Below are 10,573 nucleotides of genomic sequence, written 5' to 3' on the forward strand. Positions count from 1 at the left end.
TTCAGTACCTACTTTAAGAGGCAGCACTGTACCAGTCTCTCTGTCATCCAGAAGCTGTCTAGGATTAGACAAGTTCAAGAAACCTGAGGGAAGCTGGGACTGTGAAGTGTGCCTAGTGCAGAATAAAGCAGATTCTACCAAATGTGTAGCATGTGAAAGTGCAAAGCCAAGCACAAAATCTGAGTTTAAAGGCTTTTGCACATCTTCCTCATCTTCAAACCCAGCCGCCTCGTCCTTCAAATTTGGTTGCCCATCATCCTCTTCTGGGCCTTCTCAGACTTCAGCAAGCACTGGAAGTTTTAAATTTGTAGATCAGGGAGGATTAAAAACAGGTGTGCCATCTGATTCTGGGTCTATAAACCCCATGAGTGAAGGCTTTACATTTTGTAAACCAGTAGGAGATTTTAAAATTGGAGTTTCATCAGACTCTAAATCTGAAGAAGTTAAAAAAGACAGTGAGAATGACAATAATTTTAAGTTTGGACTTTCTTCTGGTGTAGGCAGCCCAGTTTCTTTAACTCCATTTCAATGTGGGGTGTCTAATCTTGGGCAACAAGAAAAGAAAGAGGAACTGTCTAAATTTTCCCCTTCAGGCTTTAGCTTTGGTACAGGTATTACCAACCCCACCCTTGTTGCTACTAATGCCGTCGTGACCTCTGAGAACAAGAGCAGTTTCAACTTTGGAACCATAGAAACCACGAGTGTTTCAGTGGCTTCTTTCTCATGTAAGACATCGGAAACAAAAAAAGAAGAAATGCCTGCCACCAAAGGAGGGTTCACGTTTGGCAGTATGGAAGCTGCTTCTCTGCCATCTGCTTCAATGTTTGTTTTGGGAAGGACAGAAGAGAAACAGCAAGAGCCTGTCACTTCTCCTTCCCTAGTTTTGGGGAAGAAAGCTGACAACGAAGAACCAATGTGTGAACAGTTGGGAGCTGGCCACGGAGGCCCACTGAGCATTAGGGATCAGGGAGGGTCATGGACCTCGAGACCGCTAGGACGTGTTCGGAGGCCGTAGACCCCATTTTCCTCCCCCTTTTGCCATGCAGCACAAATAACCTAAAGGAACTCTGCTGGCCTAAGCTGAAGGCTCTGTGACTATGACAGGCACGGCTCACTCTAGAAACTCATTGTTCCTGTTTCCCATAAACTGCGGTTTCGGCCTAGGTATTAGATATAATTCAAATTCAGGTCACATTTGGGAGCCTTTTATACGGTACAAGCTTCTTTATAAGATTTAAAAGAATATTTATAGAATTAGTATATACTTAGGGAGAGCTGTTTGCAGCTTTTCAATGGTGAAGATGATTTTCGAGAGTGGCCCAGCACAGAGTTTGGGCTGGGCCACATTCCTGAGAGCCCAGCATGTACTTTGGACTGGGCTGTATTCTTTTGGGCCGGCTTTAGCTACAGTTAGTGTAAGGTCTCTTTTCTACCTTTTATAGAAATTGAATTTATTTTATTCATAGAAGGTATTGTAGAATAGGGCATGCTACGAATCATGTTAGTTCATACATAATCAATCAGAATATTTTTAGGTTTAATAAGAATATAGTTAACTTTAAGAATTTTCATTGTCTCCACTTTCTACTATCGAAGTTTTTGCCTTAGTACATTTACAATTTACATTTAGGTTTTAGAAGCTTTGCTGCTGCTAATCAACTTTATATATTAGAATTAAGAATTGGAAAACTTTCATAGAAATTAGGATAAACATATAAGACTTTGGAATAGCCATTTTGTTAAGAGATTGTCGTCTATTGTTCCAAAAGGTGGCCCACCGTGGACCTTGGACTGGGCCACATCCTGTAGGGCCCAGTGTGATCTTTGGACTGGGCCACATTCTTTAGGAAATTGGCTTAAGCTATAATTAAGAGCTTCTGCAGCATTGTATAAGTGGTAGAGTTTAATTTAGTTGTCATGGGTATTGAGTGAGCTTTAGAAGTTATTGATTATCAGAACATCATTAGACTAGTAAGGATTGTTACACTGCTTTTGAAGAACATTAACTAGCAAAGGGAACAATGAGACAATCTTGGGGTTTGTTCTTCCTCACATCTAAGCATCTAGTGGGTAGGGGATGCCCCCCCCACACCTGGCTTTGTGTTCACGTGAAAGACTTGTGAGACTGCCTGTCTAAAATTTGGGGATAAATACCTGCTGTAACTTTCAATAAATGGCTTCTGCTCATTTCACTGAACAGTTGTCCACTTCCTTTCTTTCGCCTTCTTTTAATATCTATCCCTACAGATTCACCGACACCACCGCATCTTCCAAGGGACTCCCCAAAATTTGCAGGGGCTGGCCCCCCGCAGTGAACAAGTGTTTTCCTTTGGGAATTCAGAGCAAACCACAGATGAGAGTTCTTCACAGCCCACATTTAGTTTTGGTATGGCAGAAACATCTGAGATGGAAATTGAACAGCCAGTAATGGCAGAAACATCTGAGATGGAAACTGAATAGCCAGTAACTTTTGCTTTTGGAGCTCTAACCAATACTACAGCTGATCAAGGTGCAGCAAAGCCAGTTTTTAGTTTCTTGAACACTTCTTCTAGTTCAAGTACACCAGTGACTTCTGCTGGTGGTGGTGTGTTTGGTAGTTCTTTCTCTTTCTCCAATCCACCCGTGGCTGCCTTTCTGTTTGGATAGGCCATCAATCCTGTGAGCAACTCTGCCTTTGGTAACACTGCTGAATCCAGTACATCTCAGTCTTTGCTATTTTCTCAAGTTAGCAAGCCAACAACCACATCTAGCACAGCTACAGCTGCCACGCCATTTGTCTTTGGTTCAGGAACCAGCAGCAATAATACTGCAGCCTATGGTTTCAACTTAGGACCAACAGCCACATCTAGCTCTACAGGATCCTCCTTTACGTTTGGAACTGGACCTTCAGCACCATCTGCCAGTCCAGCATTTGGTGCTAATCAGATGCTAACATTTGGACAAAATCAAGGTGCCAGCCAGCCTAATCCCTCAGGCTTTGGATCTACACCATTCACAGCATTACTTTCTGCAGGTTCTCAGCCGGCACCACCTACTTTTGGGACAGTGTTAAGCCATAGTCAGCTTCCTGTGTTTGGTCAGCAACCTAGTCTGTCTGCATTTGAATCTACACCGTCCACAGCATTATTTTCTGCTGGTTCTCAGCCAGCACCACCTACTTTTGGGACAGAGTTAAGCCATAGTCAGCTTCCTGTGTTTGGTCAGCAACCTAGTCTGTCTGCATTTGGATCTACACCGTCCACAGCATTATTTTCTGCTGGTTCTCAGCCAGCACCACCTACTTTTGGGACAGAGTTAAGCCATAGTCAGCTTCCTGTGTTTGGTCAGCAACCTAGTCTGTCTGCATTTGGATCTACACCGTCCACAGCATTATTTTCTGCTGGTTCTCAGCTGGCACCACCTACTTTTAGGACAGTGTTAAGCAATAGTCAGCTTCCTGTGTTTGGTCAGCAACCTAGTCTGTCTGCATTTGGCGCTGGAACAGCTCCTAATTCCAGTCCAGCTTTCCACTGTGGCAGCAGCACTACAAATTTCAACTTCACAAACAATAATCCATCAAGAGTGCTCATATTTGGTACAAATGCTAGCACACCTGCAGCCTCAGCCCCACCTTCTGGCTCAGGAGTCTTTCCATTTAACTGGACTTCAGCAGCATTCACAGTAAGGTCAAATAGGAAAAATAAGTTCTCTTCTTCTGGAACTTCAGTTTCTGGTCGCAAGATAAGGACTGCCATTAGACGCCAGAAATAAAGGCAGATTGGTGTTAGCACACAGTTTTAACAACAGCTAGTGTCATTTTCAGACTGAACTGGACTGTGTGCTGTGGTTATCTGAAGTCAGATGTACCTATGGACTTATTTAATTTGGAAACTTTCCTCCTTTTTTTTTCTTTATAGAAGCCGCATCCGTACCTCACCCACCCTTTTTTGAAAAATAAAAGTCGGACTGGGGACTGATTCTTCAGCAAAAATATTTTATGATCCAGCAGATTATTCACTAATTTGACATAGTCTCATTATACCCAAGCTAGAGCTCACACAGAGAATAACTTTGTACAGAACCTCTTTGCGCCACTATGTGCATTGATAAGAATTTATGGACACATTGGAATTGTCATTTTATCTGAGGAATTCTGTATAGATTAGAATTCTGTATAGATTAGAGGATGTTGAAATGAATGAGTTCTATGCCATGTTTGTGCTAGTGTATATGTGAAGTCATGCACTAAAATCTTTTGATACAGGAAGTCTGATTAAAGAATGGTCCGTGCTAAGGACTTGCTATATCTAGTTCATTCTCCATTTAATAATTATATGCTATTTCTATATTTTCATTCTTCTATCATCTGTTTTGCCTTTTTCATTATTTTATTATGAAACTTATGTAAATACAATTTTGTTTCTGTACTTTTTTGCATAACATAAAATCTGTGAACTTGAAATTTGAAGTTTTGTGTTAGAAATTTTTTTGTTTGTTTAGTCTTGTCTCAGTTTTTATTATGTAAATCCCATTATTCAAAGTTGCCTAAATCCATTTGGAAATCTTTTTTAAAAATTGGGGATTCTTAAAGTTGAATTTATTGACTTTTCTGATTCAGTTTTGCTTGGACCATAAACCAGTATTGAACAAAGTATCAAGCATATATTTTTATATTTACTGAAATAGACTGTGACGACTTTGGATAATAAGGAAAAGTTTAATATTAAAGCCATGTTTATTACAGTATAATTAACATGTTAAACCATGGGATAAATGCCATCAATAAAAACTTATGTTGTAGAAAAAAAGAAAAGAATCACAAGCAAAGGAGATGTGGTTCCCTTCTCCCCCACCCCCAACCTCAACCCTGCTAACAATTTTCAAGACTTAAATCAGATTATTAGGCATATGATGGGTAAAAAGCTCTCTTTAATACAAAGTACAATTAGCATTATCTTATAAAAGATATTGGGTTATAAAGGCTAGAAAAACAATATGTATCTGAAGAAGCAATTAAAATGCCTCAAGGTGAAACTGTCAGAACTGCTTGCAGTTCTCTCTGAAATCACTACTTATGTACTCAAGCAAAAAGTAGTAAAATGGAATCAGCGTGCATAATTTAGTAAGGAATTGTAACTATTTGGTGAATAATACTAAAACAAACCTTAACCCAAGTTCACTTCTCAGCATAATTTGTGAGGCATTTCCAACCTCTCTAGACAACTCACACATTCTGCAATAGGTTTTACCACTGAATATTTTGTTATTCTGTTCTCTCTTCTACGTATGTCCTTTCTTAGTAGTGGGTGCCCACACTTTACCAGTACGATGACCACATGTGTACCTAACCCTGAATTAGTACTCCACATTTCTAAAATAAAAAAAATGTCCTTTCTCACCAGTCAGTGCATGCAAAACTAACTCATCCTTTAGGAACAAGTTCAAATGCTACTTAAGACTTGAAGCTTTCTCTTATCCTCCATCTAGCGTAAACTCTCTAAAAAAGTCAATATTTCTTTCCTGCACACATTTTAATAGTAGCAACTGACATTTATTAAAAGATCACAATGTTCCATATGCTGTACTAAATTCTTCATATACATAATTACCAACATAAAATACTGTGCTGTTTAGTCCCCAACACAAAACTATGAAGTTGCAACCATTTTACAGAGAATTTGGAAGGTGAAGATGGTTAAATAACTTGAGAGTTGCACAGTTACAAAGTTGAAGAGTTTGCATTCAAACTCCTACCTTACAGCCTTGTAAGTTCATTGCACTGTCATCCTGTATGAGGTTCTTGTACTTTTTTTAATCCCTAAGAATGGCTGGCACCATGTATGTCACATTGTGAAATACAAGAGCTATTCAAAGGATGTTATCTAGGTTGAAGAGTGACCAAGTGAGAAGAGTCTATGACACACAAGATTATGAGACAGTCAGAGAACACCAGCAATTATCAAGGAAAATAGAAAGAAAATATATTTTCTGAAATAGAATATACTCATTTTGAATAGTCAATTAAAACAAGGCAGGCAAAGTAATCATCAGTCAGAGATACTAAGGGCAATTATATAAAAGGATAAAAGACACTCAGGAAGAGAAAGAAAAAAGAGAATAACTTGCCTGTTCATTTTATAAGGCATTAAACTAACCCACCAAGTTGAGATTCACTTAATTTCATATCTTGGAGAAACATTACAGGTCAAAGAGTCTAATTATATAATGATTTTAGAACTCTCCACAGTATACCTGATGAGCTCCTGCCAGGCCCACCTTGAACTTGAGCTAATCAAACTTCATTTTTTTCAGCTTAGTGAAAAAACAATTGGAATAATCTTAATTAAGACACTTAATTCTTTTTTTTTCTCTGTTGAGTTGGGGTCTTACTCTGTGGCTAAGGCTGGAGTGCAGTGGCATGGTCACGGCTGTCATAATGTCAATCAGCTGGGCCCAGGTGATCCTTCTGCCCCCGCCTTCTGATGAGCCACAGGGACTACAGGTGGATGCCCAGCTAATTTTTTGACTTATTGTAGGGACAAGGTCTGGCCATATTCCCCAGGCTGGTCCAGAACTCCTAGGCTGAGGCAATCCTTTCCCCTCAGCCTCCCAAAGTGCTGAGATGAGAGGCACGAGCCACCGTGCACAGCCATAAACTTCATTCTTCATGGTTTTCAGTAACTAAAAGTGGCATCTGAGACTAAAAGTGAAAATCCATGTTTTGAGCTCATTGTTGAATTGTGTACAGTGAGCAGAGAAGGAAGCCTTGCCTTTTCATTTCCAAACAGCCTGGGGAAAGGCAGGAGGCAAAGTGGGGCCTTTTCAGGAGACTGGGGCTAAAGTAGCTTTGTCCTGAGGCCCTGAATATCTGGTCAGTTAGCCTGGGTTCCTGATCTACGCACAGCCTGTGCAGAAGAGAGTGTTCCTCTCTAGCTAGCCTTCATCCTTTACCCAACAAGTGCCCACAAAAAGCATTTCTCAGAGCTGTCTGCACAGTCCAATTCCTTAGACTATAAATAATAGGGTTAAGGAGAGGTGTCACCACAGTATAGGTGACAGCAATAAGCTGATCCAGCTCAAGGGAGTAGCTGGATTTGGGCCTTAAGTACATGAAGGAGGCACAGCCATAGTGAATAATGACCATGGTGAGGTGTGAGTCACAGGTGGAGAAGGCTGCCTTCTGCCCCTCAGCAGAGGATATCATCAGGATTGCTGCCAGGATGTAGGCATAGGAGATGGTAATGATGAAAAAGGAGCCCAGGAGGACCAGCAGACTGAGAATGAGAATTCCCAGCTCACTGAGGCCTGTATCCCCACAGGCTAGGCTCAGCAGTGGTGGGGTGTCACCAAAAAAGTGTTGAATTTCATGGGAGCTTCAGAAAGAGAGGGAGAAAATAACTAGTGTCATTCCCAGCCCAAAGAGGTATCCACTCAAGAAGGAGATACCAACCAGCTGGGAACAGAGGGTAGGATTCAGGTGACTTGCATAGTTCAGTGGAGTACAGATGGCCACACCTGTCAAAGCCCATTACAGACAGAAGGAAACAGTTGGCACCGGCCCATGAACCAGAAAAGAACATCTGGGCAGCACAGCCCATGTAAGAGATAGTCTGAACCCCAAGAGCCAGGCCAGAGAGCATCCTGGGGAGGATGCCCAAAGTGTAGCAGGTTTCTGAGAAAGATAGAAAGGAAAGGAAGAGGTACATGGGCTTGTGCAGGTGGCTATCCAGCCTGATGATGACAATAATAAAGACATGGCTGGTCAGGGTGACAAGATACAGACACAGGAACAAAGCAAAGAGCAGGAGTTGCAGAATCCAAAACTGGTGAAGCCCCAGAAGACAAAACCTCTCCAGGAGGTCACATTGACCTGCCCCATTCTGAGTGACATCTCTGTTAGTTTTGCTGATTTCTTCCACCTTGCCAGAAAATGCTTAGCTTCTTTAAAAGTCTGGATGAGAAGGATTTGTCTTGTGCTTGTTGTAACTTGAAAAAGAAATTCTGATTTAGACTGCAGTTAAACTTCTGAAGGATATTCATCACAGTAGACACAAATGCATGGCTCCATTTTCACATGCATTCATGTGCATATACACTTACACAATGCTCACACACATTCACGTGCACACACTTTCACACAAACATATATGTACTATGTGTATATGAGCACATAATTATGCACATTATACATTCAAAACCATCCGTTGCATATTTACTATAAATAACCATATGCACAGATATATCAGACATGCACATACACTGCAAACATGAATAGCACACAAGTTTGTAGATACATACACTACATATATGTTTATACTGACTTTGAACATACACTGCCACATAAGACTACACATATGGACACATACATCTTGCCTATTAGAATTTTGGGTTAAGGTAGAGGGGCTTGACAGATATTATTTTATAGATCAGGTAACAAAGGCCAGGTGAGGTGAAATGACTTTTTTGAAGTCACACAGAACGAGGACTAGAGAACAAATGTGGTAAGTTCTAGTCTAACTTGATTTCACCATATAATGATGACTCTCTTCCAAGTCATTTTACCCTTTCCAAATTCCTTGGGCTGAGTAGGGCAGGCTCCTTTTACACATGAGTCTATGCTGAACACCAAAGGAATCATCAGGGCTCAGGGTAGGTTTTGCAGCAAGTATCCCTCAGCTCGAAGCTCAACCAGCAGGCACTGCTGCCTCCCAAAATTCTGCTCTGAACCAAAGCATAAGAGAAATACAGCATGGGAGAATTCTCCCCTCAACCCAAAGAAGCTTGCAGTGAGAATAAGTCCTGTTTTTCTATACCCATGCACTAGACCGCCTCCCAACTGGCTAGCCTGCAGGAGAAACACCTACAGCGCATCGCAGAATCTCCTTTTCTGAGCAGAATGATGTCCCTCAGTGATACCAAGAAACCTCCTTTCACACTCCTAGCCCCAAGTGGTGAATCATACCTGCTTCCATCCAAATAGCTTCTCTCTCTCTGAGGATGCCACAGTCCCAATGAGTGCTGTTTCAAGAAGCATATCTAATTGCTCTTCTTGTCAGTTGGGAATATCCTTTGGGAGAAAACAGAAGAAAGAATGTGAGTAAAGTGATACTGGGATCATGACTTAAACAATAAGTATACTATTATGTTCTAAATTAATTATTTTCACGTGGCGCTCTCTTCTAAAAAGTAAAATAACCTTTTGAGATAGTGTTATAGTTACATTTTATAGAAGAGGAAAATGAGCCTGATAGACTTGAAGTGACCTGTCCAAGATTACAGAACTCAGGATGTATGCTTTTAAATGAGTACAATAAGATGTATAACTTAAAATTAACCCAGGAATTCACCTTTTCCTTACTGTTGCCTCAAGAGCTTGATGTGACTATATCACATATGTGCCTGGTTTCAAAGACATTCTACAGAATACCCTGACTCTCTCAAGGTCAGTTTTTTCTATATTCTCACTTGTCTACTATACTTTTTCCAGGAAAATCTTACTGACAAGCTTCTGCAAAGCAAAAGAAACCATCAAGAGAGCAGGGAGACAGCTCACAAAATGGGAAAAAATATTTGCCAACTGTATATCTGACAAAGGCCTAACATCTAGGATCTACAGGGAACTCAAGTGAGCTGAAAGAAAAAAAAGCAGCCCCATTTAAAAGTGGGCAAAAAACATGAATAGACCCTTCTCAAAAGGATACATGGGCAGCCAACAGACAAATGAAAAAATGTTCACTCATCACCAGAGAAATGCAAATCAAACCCAAATTGAGATATCACCTAACCCCACTAAGAATGGCCATCATCAATCTCTTTTTTTAAAAAAAGTTTTACTTTTTATTTCCATCCTCTTTCTTTTCCCCACAATGCTGCAATATATGCACCCAGATTTCTCTTCTACGTTCCACTAGCAGATTGTCCTGAAATCTCAAATTGTCCCAAAAGTCCACAGAGGTTAATTACTTTCTCTGACTCATCACTCAAAGTACACATTTCTCTAATATAGAAATGGTGTAAATATCTACACCTCCAATATACATCCTTATTTATGAACTGATTTAATAAAGTGATCAAGGCAATTTTGAAAATGCATTCAACCAGATATTGACTAACTTCATTATACGAATTTAACACACATTCAAAGATTATTATTATTTATGATTTTCAGATAAGAAAATTAAAGCATACAAAATAGACTAGGCCGGGCTTGGTGGCTCAGCCTGTAATGCCAGCACTTTAGGAGGCCAAGGTGAGTGGATTGCCTGAGCCCGTGGGTTTGAGACCCACCCGGGCAACTTGGCAGGACATTATCTCTACAATAAATCAAAAACTAGCCAGGGGTGGTTGCGTGCGCCTATAGTTGTGGCTACTTGGAAGGCTGAGGCAGAAGGATCGCTGAGGTTGCCAGGAGCATGCCACTGCCCTCCAGCCTGGGTGACATAGTGAGACTCTGACTCAAAAAAAAGTTTGGATAGATTAGCTGGACATGGGAGCACACGCCTGTAGTTCCAGCTACTTGGAAGCCTGAGGCGGAAGGATCGCTGAAGCCCAGCATGTTGAGGCGGCAGTGGCCAGGAGCATGCCACTGCCCTCC

At 40.9% G+C, this 10,573-nt stretch overlaps 1 protein-coding gene and 1 pseudogene across 1 annotated transcript; one reads left to right on the forward strand and one right to left on the reverse strand.

Annotated features, from left to right (window-relative positions):
• The first annotated feature begins 6 nt into the window (after window positions 1-6).
• On the forward strand, window positions 7-3,750 carry LOC103258274 (nuclear pore complex protein Nup153-like). Its single transcript, XM_008055955.1, is given in 3 exon segments — window positions 7-924; window positions 2,313-2,990; window positions 3,357-3,750. Coding segments are annotated over 3 exon segments (1,632 nt in total). The 5' UTR covers window positions 7-364.
• Window positions 3,751-6,919: 3,169 nt separating this feature from the next.
• On the reverse strand, window positions 6,920-7,858 carry LOC103258275 (annotated as a pseudogene).
• Between the last annotated feature and the right edge of the window lie 2,715 nt (window positions 7,859-10,573).

This window comes from Carlito syrichta, unplaced genomic scaffold, assembly GCF_000164805.1.
Source record: "Carlito syrichta isolate Samal-C Ts95f unplaced genomic scaffold, Tarsius_syrichta-2.0.1 Scaffold302046, whole genome shotgun sequence".
In the NCBI taxonomy this organism is placed as follows: Eukaryota; Metazoa; Chordata; class Mammalia; order Primates; family Tarsiidae; genus Carlito; species Carlito syrichta.